We start from the raw sequence: 17905 nt of genomic DNA on the forward strand, positions 1-17905 counted from the left end.
GTATACCATAATAATACATATTTTAGACTAACAGGTGAAAACATCTGAAAACCACGAGCATAACAAGTTACTTACAATTTGAGTCCATTGTAGGAGAGGGAAAAGAAGTCATAAACCAAGCACACACCAAACACAGTGACTCCAGTTTCCTTCACCAGCATTGCACATGTCCCAAGGAATAAACTAAGCAGCAAAAAGAATGGGGAGGCAGTGGGAGGGAAATGTTCCCCAACATAAAGTTGATCCACACTCCTGAAAAACAGAATTGACATAAAGTATCTTAACATCTCTGTTATTTTCATGTTTACTACAGACACACAAACACTGAGACACTTTTCCTTAATGCCTTAAGATGGCTGACACGAACATGTCAAGACATGAACAATCTAAAATGAGAAAAGGCTGAGCCACGGGACAGGAAGGGAACACGCAAATTTGGGGAGCTGCTCAAGGTCTTGGTGCACAAGAGGTGAAACAAAGACAAGCAGAAAAATAAAATAGACTTGAAACAGTCAGAGGAAGGCAGAGTAAGTACAGAGAAGGCAGGAAAACACCTGCTTTCTGTCATGTGGAACACACATGCTTAATTCTCCTTCTGGGACCAAAAGCATTAGGCAAGCAAAAATTCCTCCATCCCACCCACACTCCCCTGAGTCAGAGACGTGTCCTAATCATTAACAGACTGGGCAGCAAGCCCCTGTCACAGGGGAGAAGGCAGGAAAGAACTGAAATCAAACAGGCAGATTCCTGTGGGGTCACTGTGTTTCACACCTTTGAAACCTTCTGAAGAAAACAGCATTGTGGGTTTGTAGCAGACAGCCCCGCAGGGGTATCAGTAGTTTTTCCCTGTGGCTGTGATGACATGGTGCTATTTCTGAATGCAAACAACGTTATTTCAAACTGCAACTAATGCAAAAGGTGCAGAAACCCCATCCAAGTAAGCTATTTCTGTATCTATACTTGTTCAGTTGCAGTTTTAGAACACAGAGCAGCAAGCAGTGCCAAGTTTTCACCTGAAAAGGATGACTAATGGTCTAGACACACTCCTTAACTCTCTCAGACCAGGTGTTCCAGAGTCCCACAGTTACAGCATGCATTTGAAGGCAAGCATGTGTCTGTCTGCTCTTCACTCTATATATAGACAATTTGCCTTCCATTGAAAACATTTCTTTACAATTTTTACGAGCCCTCCTCTGCTGTGTGGTCAGCTGTAATGCCAGAGGAAGAGGGATTGTCAATGTTGACTCCTGGTTTAACAGTTTTTTGTTCTCATAAGCATCACCATAGCTGTAAGCAGGGGCCAGGACACTTCCATACAGCAGAGCTGCGGGAAGCACCTCTGCCAACAACCATTAAACACTGACAGCTGCCCCTGGTCCCCTCCTCAGACTAAAGAATCTCATGATGTTACCACATACCTATTATAGGAGAGAAAAGCCAACAGAAAGAGTAGACAGGCAAGGACATCTGCTCTGCCTACTATACCTGTTACCTGAAAGGAAAGGAGACACACAGGTGTAAAAACACATCTAAAAATGTAAAAAACACTCCACGACTGCCTCAACAATCCATGCTCACTGCTACTATTTTAAGCTTTTGATCTTTCAGTGTTATCCTCCCTCGGCATACCAAAATGTTACTTGGACAGTGTACGGTATGCACAGTTTTGTCTGCTGCATTTCTAGCTTAGCAAAACAAATGAGGAAGCCAACAGTAAAGTCATTCCTTAATTAATAAAATATTAATTAAGTTACATAGAATATGCCAATTTTAAGGATTTAATTTTGCATAAGGCTTAGATGAGAAATGCATCCAACTCCCAGTACTGAAATTTGTTAAAGAAAATTACTTACTATGTAAGTAACATTTGAATGAACTTTATCACCAAAAAGGAATAGAATAGAACTTAAAGAACTTTAAGTTTAACTTTATTCCTCCTGAACAATCTGAGTTTGCAAGAGTTTTTTTCCTACAGATTAATGAACAAATTTTTTTTGTAAAAAAGGGAATACTGAAGAAGAACAGATAAACACTCATTGTTACAGTTATTTCACTATCCTATTTCATAACGATCTAAAAATCACCCATAAAGCAAATAAAAGGCCCTTTGAAATTTTGTCCCTTTTGAGATTACATAATTAAGTTATATTCAGAGCTCTGGCATTTATTTTAACCTTTTAAAGTTCTGATCCAGACAAAAAATAAATTCCAAGAGTGCTTCATCTAAAACCTCCCTTAAAATATAAAGCTGTATTATCAAAAGGAGCCTAGCTGATTAGTTCACACAACACAGCACAGGGAGTAACTCCAAAGCTTATGGCTTTTTGTTATTAAGGTAATCTCTCCACAAAAGTTCTCAGCCACAGGAGCTGTTTCCCTCCCCCATTTACAAAGGCTTGGAATGAAAGCAGTGTGATGTCAGTGGTATCTCAGCTAATGAGAGCATTTCTTTTTTACAGTGTGGAGAGCTGCACATTACCTTTCCCTCTCCAAGACAGCAAGACTCCTTTTAGCTATAGAAGTGTCTCCTAGTGCTAACCGACTGCAGTTTTGGAATGATTATATCTTTAAATGTTTCCTTATAACAAACAGAAAGATTTCCAATATGAGCTGTTATTCTGTAAACTTATGCTGGTGTTTGTAAACAACTTTTTTCTGAAGGTGATTCTCCTAGCTTTTAATTGAAATAAATATAAATTAATCCATGGGTCACATCACCTCTGAGAGAGCTCCTCCGGAATACACACAGTAATGCTACCTTCTCTTTTCCTCCCTAAAATTGATGGCTATAGGAGATGACTGAAGGCATGCAACAATATCCCAGCAGGAGAGTACAGCCTCGCTGAGGTCTTTAGTTTCAGAAAACTCCTGACTGTCCATTTATTCCCAGCATGGCTGATTAGGACTATCATTTAGAATTCAGTTCCAGAGCACAAAGACTGGAGGTATCAATACACTTTTTTCTTAATGACTCCGACAAATTATTTTAAATAGAGCACGTTCTCACCTTTGCTCCCCCACAGCAAAAAAACTCACAAGTACAACATTCTGTGTGACTCAGAGGTTTCCTTTAAAAATATTAAAATTTTGAAGAATTTATTTATTTTTAGGTTTGGTGGCACATACTTACAGCCTCGGTGTGAATGGGATGCACAGCAAAGAAGAGCGCCGTGACAAAAGCAAGTCGACAGTCCTTGAACACAGCTTTGTCACAAGTGTACATCAGCACAAGAGTCACCAGACAGTGTAAAATTACATTCACTGCATGGAAATAGAAGGGGTTCATGCCAGCCAGCAATATGTTTAACCTGTAAGGAAACAAAACAAAACAATTGCTAGATTTGAGAGATCTTCTAATAGCAAGACATCTTTCAAATACTCTAAATTATGCCTTTTGTCCCATTTGCAGTCATCTAATGTTAGTGCTATTAAACGAATTACTGCAAATCACTCTAAACTTCTGGTTTATTTGATTAAAGAGAAACCATTTCCCCAATATTTATATTACGTAGCTGTGTTTGGCAACCTTTTTGACAGAGAGTCCTGTGCCCTCCCAGCAGAGTGTACTGCAGTGAGACCACGCCTGTGCTTCCTAAGCAGCAAATCACCCCAGCCAACATCATGGCCCTTGTCCTATTTCCCTGTTGGCACCTTCTGTGGTTCTGTTGGCCACGTGGCAGCTTTACAATATGGGTAGTTATTTTCTGCTCTAGAATAGATTCTTTTGCCCAGGAACAGCCAAGACAAGGACTTGGTAAGGTGCTGGAGCATCTGCTTAGCATAACAGAGGCATTTATTCCCATTTAACTTTCAAAACAGTGTCACACACTGAAGGTTAAGCCTTTATTTAAATGCTTTACTGGCATAAAGAAGCTTGTCTAGTAGCTTGCATCATTTTTACAAGGACATTGATGGCAAAGCTAAGTCAGCTAACATCACCCTAGACTGAGTGAGACAATTAGGGTTCATTATTTGTGTCGATCATAAAAAAAATAAAATGTAACAAGCTGTTATGACATTTGTTTGACAGCATATATTAACACATTCTTCTGGTCACTGTTTTTTACAGACAGCTTGCTTAACAGCGCTGACAAGCCTTGCCTCACCTACAGTTGAAGATAATTCTCTTAAGTATTAACAGCATCTGTACATTTGGACAAATTTATATATGTATCTGCACAAATATACACACATACACATGGTGCCTATCTAGGCAAGACTCCATATATGAACAAGGAATCTGGAAAAACATCTAACTAATGTTGAAGGATATTTTTTTTAAACTAACTACAAGATAACCAGTGAAAAGAAGACTCAATCTAAATATTATCCATGCAGTTGTAAATATGCTATAGGGTCAATAATCTTTCCTGTTGTTACTAAGAGACTCCAGGTCTCCCATAACAAGCATGACGCAACAGCAAGGCCACTGAGCTGTTGCTACTATAAAAAAACACCTTAGGTGTTTTTGTGAAACAGAGGAGGTGTGAAGGGGTCTGTGAGAGCCAGACAACTTTTTTTTTTAATAAATAACTCTCTATATTTCTTATTCATAAGCAATGAAGTGCTAGCTGTCCTGGGTTGAATTTTCCAGGCCAATCCAATTTTACCAGACCAAGAGTCTTACTTGTGCATTCCTGCTGTGCTCCTACCGGAGTGTTTGTGGAGGCAACAGATGAAACCCAGAGAGTTTGTGAAAAAGTGAGATTTTGGCATGACTTGACCTTTCCCTTTGAAGTATGGGTTGATGCAGTTACATTTTGACAAGACATCAGTCTGTGTAATTCAAGAATACACAAAGAGTTTGGAGGTTTTTTATTTTTTTATCCGAGCCACTTCAGGGCAGCAACAGCCATCACTTTCCCTTATTTCTAACAGCACTGAATGACAAACCACAACAAATGGCAGTAACAGACACCCAGCCAGAGCTTCAGCTGCAAATACACTGCAGCAGAGAGAACCCCCAGGCCAGAATCTTGTTTTCAGCACAGGGCTGAAGGGAGCAAGGGGCACCACGGGGCCACCCTGCCCCTAATGGAGCCACAGTCCACTCCAAGACACCTGCAGATGTGTACAATGACAGGGACCCTCTGCAGGAGATATTCTTGTAACAAATGAATCATTTCTGGCTGTAAATCAGCTGGAGCATAGTCCATCGCTCCCCCTCAAATGCCAAAGTGCGATCTGGGAACCTGATTTCTGGAGAAAGCAGATGCAGGCAGGTGAGGACAAGTGCTCAGGATATCAGGTGATATGAACTCATGCACCAAAAGGGGAGAAATTCTCATTTAGTTGGCCAAGTTGTGAGAACCAAGCACTAAACCCGTGACATCTGACAATACTCTGGAAAAATCTATCATCAGCCTCCATGGATCATGCCTGATCACTTTCCTGCAAAAACAGGTCTGCTGGCAGGAGAGGCAGAACTTTATAGGTAATGGATCCTCCTATCCCCATCAGGTCCCCTATCCCAAAGGTGGGGTGAGTCCTTCACACCCCTTCTTAGGGTGAACATCAAGTCAATGAGGCTTGTAAGCTGTGAGTTACCTGATGTAAATTATTGAGAACAGCTCTGTAAAAGCATCAGCCTCACAGCTTGGTTGTTCCCCCGTGTGTTCTTTATATATATAAAAAAAAAAAAAAAAACAGCAAAACAAAATACAAACATAATACCACGCTATTGAGGTATAAACAGCAAAATCAGACTGCAAGTATGTTTTAAATACCATCTTTGGTGGTCCATGAACACTAAACGTGAGCATGTGCAGGTGCTACATTCACACCAGTGCTTTTTGCTGCTAAAGCTCTTTGTCATAAGAAATTAGGCCACAAGGCAATGAAGGAAACATTCTTTCATCCTGAAACAATCCCAGCAGAACGATGTTGAAACATTAACAGTGGTTAAATTTATTGTATGCCAAACGGGTGAGCAAATCTGGGTCTTCAAACAGCTCTAATCCAAGTCACAAGAACTCTGCAAAGCTGCCCAGCTCACACAGCCATGGGGGAAAAAAGGCAGCCTACTATGGAATGCCAAATTTGCTCCACTGCAGGGGAACTGTGCAGGAACTTCTGGCCAAGGGAGCCAAGAAGGGGATGGGTAAATAAAAAATTACTTCTCTCCTCTTAATCTTTAATACCCTAACAGAGAGAGTCAGTCTTGTTTACTGCCAGCAGCATGCATCAATTATACACAGTAGACCGTTCAGTAAACAAAGGAAGTAAAACAGAGATATGAATCTCAAAATTAAGGAAGAAGTGGTCTTTCCCCAACATAATGTTCATAAACAGAAGTTCTGGCAAGCAAAAACTGTACTACACTGAAGGGAGGTGAGGGTGGTGCTCTCCTTGCGTTTCCATACTTACCCTGCCCCACAAATGGGGAAAATTGTATCATGTAGCCATTTCTGCATGAAGATCATAACCTCTGCCTGAGCTAAAGCACAACTTGTAAGATACATCTTACGGCCTTGGCAGAGCACACTGTGAGGAGAGGAGATGCTTTGGGCTGTATGAACAGGCTGCTCCTCAAAACAGAGATGTGTTTGCAAACAGCATCCTAAAGATTTGCAAGTGATAACACTGCTAGGAATAGAGACCCTTGAAAGAGGAGATACAGCCATCTCAGACATGGAGGTCAATCCTCACAGGAGCCACCCACAAAACACTTGGAGAAGAGTTTTTACTGTTTTAACATCTCTGCTGGAAGAGTCCCTGGAAGCAAAGATTCTGCTAAAGCTCCTTCAAAAATGGCAAATGGCAGTTCAAATGCAAAGGCCCTCAGAGGACCCAGGGAAAGGAGGAGAAGAGCACATACACCAAAGTGCAGTCTCTCAATACTAGGTGACATTGACAGGTCTAATAGAGCTGACCAGCAGCATCTCAACCACCACCAAAACAAAAAACTGATTACAGAAATCTCAGCATTGATCACATGTCCCACCAGGGCAGACAGGCTGCACTGAAACAGGTATTCAAGCCAAGACTCAACACTGGTTTTGTGCCCAGGTGTGGCTCAGCCTGTCACACCCAAGGCAGAGCACTACCCAAAATACACACCCATGCAGAAGGTACACCAAAATAAGACTGATTTTATTAAGGCTGATGGATGTTTTCCAGGAACAGCGGAATAGTATAGCTTGCTTTGCCACATGCAGCAGTTTTTCTACCATTCTTCCACCGTCCACTCTTGGAAAAGGAATTACACAGCTTCACTCCCAGAAAGAGAGACTTCCACAGGCAGCAACCTTCTGTTGAAGGTTCACTGAGTAGAGGCTGTACAACAGCCCTCCAGAAGAAAGCAAATCATTCTATCTCTTAAAAGTAACCTCCATCAGTACCCTCAGACGTTCTCCAGAGAAGTTATCAAGGACACATCAATTCTGGGTAAGAAATTCCCCACAGAGAGGGCCTGGAAATGGAGTGGGACCCTGTGGCTTCATCCTCACAGACTCAGAATCAGAGGGGTCTATGTTTCAGGAGCACAGGCTCACAGACAAATTCCATATATACCCAGTTAGGGTATATAATCACCAGCACCCCCACCCCAGCTCTATTACAGTGCTTTTCATCCACTTTCACACATGAAGACTCATTCAAGCTTTTTTAAGACCTCTTATGATTTAATAATATTGTAAACCATAATTGGAGAGTTTCTCTTTTTATAGACTTTGTTATTATCCCTGGGCAGCTCTTGTTTAGTTTAACCTGTTTCATTATTTTCGAAAGACTAACAGTGAAACACAACATGTTATGAAATAGAAATGCACAGGATAATAATGGTAATTTGTTATAGCAAGTAACACTTAATGGAAAGTCTCAGAGCATCCCATACCACATAAAACCCCCACAGTTTTTATAAGGAAGGCTCACATGCAGATTTATATAAATTAATTTAATACATAAGGATGGATTGTTTCCTGTGATGATCTTTTCCCATTCAAATTGTGTGTTAAATATGGCAAACTTTATGCAAAGTAATACCCACTTTCAGTGCATGGTGGAATCTCCTTATAAACTCCACAGATGCATGTACTTCGTGCCAGGAAAATGAGCATTTGCACTCCAAAAGAGGCGCAGCTGCATCAGTGGCAATAATGGTTAAGGCTGTATGTGGAAACAGCTCAAAGATTAATGAAAAACCTGTAGCAGTAAATAGAAAACAAGCCCCTTAGCAGTGGTGTTCCTGCAATGGCCAGTTTCCACCACAAAGTGCAAGAGCACTTCGTGCTGATTTGTGCTGCTAATCTTTCCACAGTACAGTACAACACCTAAGAATTAAATGGACAACAGGGCTTAAATGGTTTGGTCCTTGATTTGCTATAACTGCGATGGGTGACAAGACAGAGGCGTATCAATTCCCAAGCTACAGCAATTGCCTCAGAACACAGAAGTCATCACTTACAAGAGCACTAGTTAAGTGCAGGCATTCAGAGCAGGTTATTGTTTTCCAGCAGGGGTAGGGAAAGAAAAAATAAATCACAATTAGACTGGGAGAAAGCAGCATAGCACCTTGAAGGTGGCAAAAGTGCCAGGGCAGAATTTTCTGGTAAAACCACAGCAAGTGTGGTTTGATGACCATTCCTGTGTTACAAATAACAAGAGCACCATTCACATAACATTAGGTTTGCCTCCACTAGTGGCCTTGGAAAACTAGAGAAGAAAAAAATCCAGATGACGGCAAGAAACAAAATTACAAACCAGGTGTCATTTTATCTAGATAGTGAACAAAATGCAGTTTGTCTTAAAAAATATTCTTACGTAGCACCCCAGCAAGTACTGAGGAAATGAACATCTCATGAAACTCTTCAGCAGCCATCCATCAGTGTGGGGAGAGAGAAAGAGATGAGATGCAATCAAAAACCAAGCTAGGACAGTCACTCATCAAGAAGAGAAAGCAATAGTAACCAAAATCTTGTATAAAGTTATTAGTCCTAAACACAGTATTTCAAACTGAATGTAACAGTTCTTCACCAAATATGAAGTAAGTTTGAAATAAGCTGAAGACCATGAAGGAAATGCCATTCTAACTTACAAAGAAGCAAGGAAAAAAGGGAAAAAAAGGTATAGTGAGTCAAAAGAGAACAGCTTTTTCTCTTTTCCCTTTCTTTCTTTAAGTCTGTGAGACAAAGAGAAAGCCCAGGAAAGCAGTCAGAAACAGAGTGAGAAAATGCAGAAAAATGCCTTTAGCTAACCAGCAGCAGCCAGAGTACTTTATTTTCATGGACTCTAAAGAGTATTGACAAGGATGCTTCTGTGGGTAAGAAGGCTGGTCGAAAGCTGAGACTTTTAGGTAAAAGAGGCCAAAGAAAATTAATGGTGACACTGGTGCAAGAGGAACAGAATGCCTGATGAGAGAAAATCTCCAGGAATTGGTAGGTGTTAAATAGAGACACGACATCACCGAAGCAAGCAGCAAAAATAAGTGTGACTGCATTCACCTCAGCCAAGTCGTTCAGGAGAATTAGAGAACTCTTTCTCTCATAAAGGGCTGTAAATTCAAGAGACAGGCAAATTTTATTCAGGGTTTAGAAAATGTGAAGGTAGACTCCTACATGCTTTGTACACACTTTTCCTACTGGACAAAACTTCACCTCTGGACTTGGCTGCAAGCAGCATGAAAGCATGGACCCCAGGCAGGTCTGTACCCCCTATCCCTGGGCAGGGAGCTTCCCCTCACCTTCTACAGGAGTCCTGTCCCCTTTCCAGGGAGTGCAACCAACCCTAGAGAAACACAGCCCAAAGTTATGACCATAAACATCAGACACCTGCTACAGAAATTACATTTGTGAGGGAGACTTCTTGTGCACCTGCAACTGGGGGAAAAAAACCTAAGCTTTGAGGCACCAAGCTTTGGAAGACACCTAAAATCACAGCAAGGCATTCTGCTCTGGGTCAAAAGAAAAGATTATGTGCTTAGAGACATGTCTGTATATTCCAGCTACAACAAAACCAGTCTTTACAAAAGCATCTGCTTTTCTTCACCAAGTCCACCTCATCCAGTGTGGCTCCACCAGAACTACATCAATTTCATGGCAGGTATCAGTAGCAGTGTGGAGAGTGACTGCCACAGCACGAGTAGAAATAGTAGACTAAGCTGTACAAGAGAAATTCTGACACAATCTTAAACATTGTGATGCTCAGCGTGAAGAAAATACTTGTGCACTGTGTATTTAACCTGACACATTATAGCTCCACTATATTACCCTGCGCTGTCAAGCTGTAACATAGCATTAAATCAATAACAAAGAAAATGTAAGGTCTTTTTTCCTTCCCTAGGTTGTTTTGGTTCTCTTAAGCTCCCTGTCCTTGAAACTTATGCCACTGATACAGCTGAAAAAACAGAAGGATCAGCTGTAAACAACCTGATATATCAGAAGGCTGACAATGAGTTATAGAATCAGTTCTCTCTTTGGCTATGTATTTACATCAAACACAAGCTCATATTCACTTAAGACTTTGATCCAAAGCCACTGGAGCCTCACATGAGGCTCTCAATGCCAACCCAGAATACTGAGCCGCTGCTGAAGGGCCCTATTTACTTCCCAGGTAGGTACATACCCAAGCCATCGCTGGCTAGCAGCCTTGGTGGGCAGACCTGGAAGGTTAACCATTCTGCAGTCAGCACTGAACACAGCCCAGACTTTTCAATTTATCTTTTTCCCTATTTTTTTGTCCAGCTAGAGTACCAGTAGGATGGCTCTCTGCACAAATTGTGTCATTTCTTGTCTTTTAAAATTCCCTTTTGAATCTTATTCCCCCCTCCAGCTCCTTTTCTCCTAGGCCACAAGCAGCAGCTGGAGTGGACACTCTGACACCCTTCTCATAGAGCCAAGCACATTCCCAGTGAACAGTCACTCCCACTTCCTTTGAGGAAGACCAGGTATCTGCTGTGCTTCCCTGCCATGCCATCCTCCCAAGTCTTTGTCACAGCCATGTGCCCTAGACTTGTCACCACCTTTTTCTTCTGTCCCTGGTGAGCTGTTCCTTGAGACATCCCTCACCAACACCTGCCTTGGCACCACCAATGAGGCTGAGCACAAAGGGCCTTCACTTCTCAGCCACCTGCAAACCAGGAGGCTCATTTCTGATTAAATGTCTTTAAATCCTGGCATACAGGGGAGTTGAAAGGCTTCGTTCTCACCATTTTCTATCACTGTGTACCTTCACTGTGCTGCTGACTACACCTAATCTTCATCACCTCTTTGTTTCTGGGCTGGAGAATCTATCTAAATGGGGATTTGGCAGACAGAAAGAGGAAGGGAGACAGCATTGAGGATTGCACCTTCTGCTTCAGCAGCTCAGAAACATTTCTGCAAAACCACTGGAAACAAGGAGAAACTGAAGTGCTACTGAGGGAATAAATGATTCAGTGAACTTCTGTTAGTGGAGGCAAGGTGTAAGACAGCACTCAGTTTAAATATAAAATCCTGATTGAATTACAGAACTGGCAGTTCTCTTTTTTTCTACCTTTCATTTTAACATTTTATAGGGAAGACACTGAAAAATAGTATCTTCTGAGTCCAAAAAGTTACCTTCTTTAAAAATAAGTATATTAAATCACTTTTTAGAGAAGAAAACACCTGCAGGTAAATACCTCTAAGTGACAGCAACTGGAGAAGAGAGCATGAAGTAAGTTTTCCTGAAGGACTTAGAAAAAAACACTGCCTACCATCTCAGCTCCTGTGTAGATGAGGAGTTGTGCTAGACCTGTCACCTAACAGCTATCCATATGTAATAGGAATGCTTCTGAACCAACTCATTCAACATTTTACAGAAGTCAAGAGAAAAGGTAAGAGAAGGTCAAAGACACAAAGCAAAGATTATTTAATTCAACAGTCCATATGAAGGCTTTTTTTTTCCCTTCTGATGTTAACCCACAGAAAACAGTGCAGCAATTCTGTGACTATTTTAAGCTTTGCTTAATGGTTCCAGTGGGCCACTGTTTTTTTCCTCTGATCATTCATACTGTCAGATCCAGTGTGAATAATGTCAAATACTTGAGCTCTTTTCACTGTTTGGCTCCAGAGCATTAGTCTATGGGAATGAGGACTGTCACTTATGATTTCCAATTCATCAGAGACACTGAACTACTGTTACACAATTTCAGCAATGTCTGCTTTAGATTTTTCTGACAGATGGGTGATAAATTTTTTTAATTGAGATCATTTCAGGAATATGTAGCTTATATGTAGGATATGTTCAGCCTAATGAGAAGTCCACAGGGCATTTTGAGTCCTGCCTCTTACTTTCACAGCCACAAAAGGGAGAAAAGAGACTGAGACAAAGTTTCAGTAGATTGATGAATCTGTAGACGTAAATTTCAGCCCACCCTTCACATCTGTTCTGTACAGGCAGTTTGGAGCTCTCCCAGATTCTTTAATCTTAATACAGCAAGATGCAAAACAAGCCTTTACAGATGAAAGTTTCATGCAAGAGAAGTAGAGCCACTAGGCTGATACAAAGATTCGTGCTGATATTGAAATGCCTTGGATTTGACCAAATTAGCACAACAACAAGATAAATAAAACAAGCAAATCTATAAAGAATAAAGATACCAGAATACTTTGGTCCTCTCTTCCCTCCTTCCTGCACACATCACACAATTTTCTCGAGTATCTTAAGTGGGTGGAGTAAATTCTAAGAAAAGTATTAGCAACATTCATTTCCATTCTGTTACCTATCAGTTTCTGCTGAGCTTTTTACAAGAATCAGGGTAAATCCTTTTTTCCTTCTGCAGGAAGACAAGAGAGCAAGCAGCAACCTCCTGCTGGGCAAGGCAGGGGCGGATGCCTCAGGCAGGCAGAGCACAGCTCAGCCATAGGTTCAGAGGTTCAGCACTGCTTGGCAAAAGCTGCTCAAGGCTTCCTGGGAAGCACTGGGTTTCACTGAGGATTCACTCCACCCAGTTCTCAACATCTTCCTCTGACATCCTACTGGTAGAAATGAAATGGGAAGAATGTGGAAATTGGAAGGCTGGAAGGATAATTGGGACACAGTGGCTATAATCTCCCTCCGCAACCAGGGAAGATAAACGATTCCTTCCCTATTCCAAATGCAATGCCAAGTGGTGAACAAATGACTCTCTGCCTTTGACCCAATGTCTTGGCTGTATGCTTATTATAAGCATAGAGGATTAAATCTTGTTCACAAAATTAGTGTCACTTCCCTTCCAGAAAAGACTAGGCAGAGACAGCAATTCATCCTTTTTTGACACACACCCCTTTAAATAGCAAAGGCAAAACCAGTTCAAATACATACAAATGGGAACTAGAAGATTTCGTTTTAATTTTGTTATTAAAGTTTAAGTTCCTTTTGCTCATTAGCATCACAATCTCAATCCTGCAACCTGATCTAGGGGGCCAATTCCAGCACTCCAGCGCTAATATTGCATGCAATGAGGTCAGTGGTGATACACACACATTCACTCTTCCCTCCAATTACCCCCAGCTGTATTGATGGAGGAATGGAATAATTACATGGATCCCCAAACTACAAGAATTTAGTTGGACACACGATGGAGAAGGCACTCTGTGTGTGCAAAGCCAGCTCTGCCTGCAACTACCTACTCCCACCTCACTCTTTACAGAAATGTGCTGAAACGCCCTTCAAGGAGAAGGTACCAAACCTGTTCTAAAAAATCCAGTTTACAAGGGTCTGTGCTACTCAGCTTTCCTTTATGAGGAGCACGCCAGCCTGTGCCCAGACAGCCAATACTGATGCCTCTTAGCTCCAAGTCCACCTTTACAACTAAAGAGCAGCAAGTGCTCTGTGGGAATGCCAAAGGGATGTTCCATTTCCCAAAACTGCTCCTACTTCACAGAAACACTCAATTTCCACATATTCATGAAATTCTATTTATATATTCTGTGTGCTAATGAGTTACTCCATCAGCAGAGTGAACCAGGAACCGGTAACACATCCCCCTATCAGACTTGCCAATGCCCATACCCTTTATTCCCAACACCTGCCGTAGTTTGTAATGAGCATCTACCGATCGATCACCGAGTACTAGGCATCTTTCAGCCATCAGCTCTTCAGCACAGCTCTCTGCAAACACATGTATCATTTCTAAATGCTAAAATGAGCTAAGTATTCATCATCGTTAATGTTCCATCAGAATAAATTAAACAGAGAATAAGCTAATGGAGAGATTGACAAACTGTAAGGATTGTAACTGAGCTGATTTGCCACAAATTCTTCTCCTGGGGGAGAGAGGCCAGCGAAAGTTTTCTTTCTAGGATTAGCAAAGGTAGCTGTCACTTTACTGCTGCTCAACTTCCCTTTATTCCTGTAAAACGGAAACTCCTCCTCAACAACTTTGCCCGGTACACAGGGAAGGAACATCTGAAGCAGGGAGGCTGCAACTCTGTGACTGACAAGGGAGGCTGGCAGGAGGGATGCACGGAACGGCGCGGTACCCGCGGGGCTGACCCCTCCGCTTAGCGCTAAGAACAAAGGGAGCGGTAACTACGGGTCTGTTTCAAAACACAACGCGGGAAGTTTCTGGCACGATCACTCAATTGCGGAGAAAAGGTACTCGAGATAAAGCACAGGAAGAACTCACGAGGAATTCATGTGAGCACCTTCCCCAGCCAAAAGCGCTTTCTGAAACGCTCCGTTTTCCCTTTCATCCCTCCTGCAGCCCGGGGAAGAGGCGCCACCTGCTCCCAAACGGCCGGGAAAGAGAGGCACTTGCCGGGAGAGCGGCGGACTCCTCCGGAGCGTCTCCTCATCGCTTCCCTCCTTCAGCAAACTTGCCCCGGGCCGGGCCGCAGGACCGCGCCGGCGGCTGAGGCCCCGCCGGCCCCCCGTCCCGCAGATTCCGGGCAGAAATGCTGAATCACGAAGCCGAGGACGCGGGACCGGGGGGCTCCCCCTGACCCCCACCCGGGGCCGACCGCCCCCGTCCGCCCGGACACGGAGCCGGGAGAGGGTCCGTGCGGAGGGAGAGCCCCCGCCCGCCCCGCCGCGGCGCCGACACTCACTTGAAGGTGAGGACGCAGAGGGGCCGGTAGGACTTGTGGCTGGTGTTCTCGGCCATGCGCTTGCCCCAGAAGTCGTTGGCGAAGGCGGCGGACACGGGGGCGGCCGCCCGCACGTCGGGGTTGTTCACGATGGCCCAGACGTCGTCGTGCACGAACTCGCCCCGCAGGGAGTTGCCGTAGCAGAGGGCGCACAGCCCCGCCAGCACCGCCGCCGCCGCGCCGCGCCGCCCGCCCGCCGATGGGCAGGGGGCCGGCGCGGCTCGGTCCCGGCTGCGGGAGCCCCGCGCCGAGCCCGTCACCATGGCGCGGGGCGCCGCGCTGGCTGCCCCGGCTCCGCCGCCGCCGCGGCGCGGGGAGGCAGCGGCGCCCGCATGGTGCGGGGCGGGCAGCGGGACCGCCGCCGGCCACTCGCGCTCTGCCGAGGCGCAGCCCGCCCGGCTGCAAATAAACAGCGGCCGCCTCCCCGCGCCATCCCTTCTCCTCCTCTTCCTCCTCCTCCTCCTCCCCCCCCCCGCGCCCCCTTCCGCACGCATGCTCCTTGCCGCGCTGTCACACCGCCGCCACCTCCTCAGCCCGTCGGCGCGGTGGGCTCTGCCCGCCGTGGCCCCGCCGCACAGCGCGGAGGGGACCCGGCACGGCGGCAGCCACGCGAAGCCGTGCCGCCCGCGGGCGGAGAGCGCTGCGGGGCGGGGAGCGGAGTCCCGCTGCGGCGCTCGGGTCGCCGCTGTCCCTGCTCTCTCAGGAGATGGGTGCAGGGCTGTCCTGCCACCTGGGGCCAGTGCCTCCTCCGACCCCCGCGGGCGGCCCCCTCCGCAGCTCCTCTGTGGACCGTGCTCATCTGGCCAGCGGCGGCATCCCGGCTCCACGGCACCCACGCTGCTCCACAGCATCCACAGTGTGCATGCTGATCCGGTATCGATGCTGCTGCACCGCATCCACGCTGCTCCACGGCATCAGTGCTGGGCCATGTCCTCTACGCTGCGGCGTCGGCCGTGCCAAACAGTCCCCCGCTGTGTCCTGCTGGAGGAAAAGGCTTTTTGGTGCCACAGAACTTGTTTTCTCTGCTCTGGTCCATTAACTGTCTTTATTCCAAAATCATTTGAGAGCTGCAATGTGTCCATACCCTCCCACGGATGATCTTTCTTGTGTTAGTGATAAGCCTCAATAACTTAAGGAAAGGCCATGGTCAAATCATCTATTCACCCATTTATGAAAACTACATGGTCATAGATTTTTCAAAAAACAGAAAAACAAGGATTCTAGTAGTGGGGTTTTACCCTTTAAAGGAAACCTGCTTATAATCAAACAAAGCAATAACACTGCTTAGCAAAGAAGCTCAATTCAATTAGGTGAATGAACAAACTGGACACACTTTGAATTTGTTCTTGAGAAAAAATACACTGAGCAGGGCTCAACAGCAGCCTGTGCAGTTCCACGCTGCTCCCTGTGTGTGCGTGTGAGCGTGCCTGTGAGTGTGTGGGAAAAAGAGGGAAGTGGAAGCCTTGGAAAGTTCACACAGCCTGTCCAGGGCAAGCTGACTCCAGGAATGCTTTTTCCCCCCAGCGAATTTGGCACTTGGAGTCATCTGGTATTTTCCAAGTGCAACAGAACAGGCTTTTCAGATGCACTTTTGTTATAGCTAAAAATAACAGTTAACTCTGCCTAGGACAGTGTGTTTATATCCGGGACAGAAGGAAACTCCACCACATTCAGAGCCATTAATTCAAACTTTCTCTTTAAGCAGCTGATGAGATTTAGGCAGTTGGCCGCATGGAGTTTTCATCAGCAGTGGGAGACCACTTGTGATAGTGTACTGGTCTTCATTTTCATCAAAGTTTCAAAGCCTAGGCATGTAAAGTTAGACTCCAAAGTCAATGCATGGGCACAGGAAGAGAAACAGCCTGGTATCCAGAGGCACTCAAGTACCAAAGCCAACAAGGACCCAGCAGCTCTGGGAACAACCTCACTATTGCACACGTGCCTAGGAGGTGGGATCAGGACTTTTTGTCGATATAAAATAGTGGTTGGGGGGTGTAGAGAGGAGTGGACTGTAATGTTGACGAAAGCAAAAACAATGTATAAGATTTAAAGGTTGAAATTGCCTTACAGTAGACTGCAGGTCATATTTGAAATTCTAAGTTACTCAGCTGAACAAAATATGCAATCCTCTAGCCCAGCTGGGCCTTAGCAGGTTGACCCTCCCAACAAGACCCCCATATCTCTGGTCCTTCACCTCCAGGGATCAGAGTCCTCACAGCCTTTCTCATCAATGTCTTGCAGCCTTCTGTCCTCCATCACCACAGGTTGGGGGCAGCCCACTGTCAGCCTGCTCCTGCCACAAAACAGGGCCCAGGGCTGACATCAAACAGCTTGGCATGGGGGCAGGGACAGGTGTCTCCATTTGTTATCCAGGGCTGTGGGACATGTCCCTGCTGTGTCACAAGTCCTGCTGTCCACTCCTGCAGCTTAATTAGTTCTTTACGAAAAGCTCACAAAAAATCCAGAGTTCTAAACCAGTAAATGATGAAGAGGTGACAGAAAATAATTTTCCTATCAAGGAATTTCCTGACAATATATTCTGACAGTATCATACACAACCATCTAACATCACACAGTACAACAGGCACACATGGAATAAATAACGTTGCTTCTCATGCTTCTCATGCAGAGCTACAATATTCTGCCCTCTTCCATAACGCACCATGCTTCATTAACACTGAAAAGAGAGAGATGGCAGTCCTGACCCACTCAGGACTCCTTCCCCTCACACTCTTTAGGAGGGCACCTACACAGACCATTGGCTTTTATCTGGCACTGAGACCTAGACTTTGCAATGGAGAAAACCCCAATTTATTTTTAAACTGTTTCTTATGTGCTTATTGAAATGTTATGCATAACATGTAGTTAACACTGATTTG

At 44.6% G+C, this 17905-nt stretch overlaps 1 protein-coding gene across 1 annotated transcript in view; it reads right to left on the reverse strand.

The window, feature by feature from the left end:
- TMTC1 (transmembrane O-mannosyltransferase targeting cadherins 1) overlaps positions 1 to 15289 on the reverse strand; it is a 134816-nt gene extending 119527 nt beyond the window's left edge. Inside the window, exons 1-4 of the mRNA XM_053943144.1 lie at positions 14988 to 15289; positions 3131 to 3308; positions 1419 to 1492; positions 76 to 252 (exon numbers count right to left, since the gene is read on the reverse strand). Of these exons, the coding sequence (XP_053799119.1) occupies positions 76 to 252; positions 1419 to 1492; positions 3131 to 3308; positions 14988 to 15289 (731 nt within the window). The remainder of the gene's footprint in view (positions 1 to 75; positions 253 to 1418; positions 1493 to 3130; positions 3309 to 14987) is intronic.
- Positions 15290 to 17905: the final 2616 nt, after the last annotated feature.

This window comes from Vidua chalybeata, chromosome 5 (assembly GCF_026979565.1).
Source record: "Vidua chalybeata isolate OUT-0048 chromosome 5, bVidCha1 merged haplotype, whole genome shotgun sequence".
Lineage (NCBI taxonomy): Eukaryota > Metazoa > Chordata > Aves > Passeriformes > Viduidae > Vidua > Vidua chalybeata.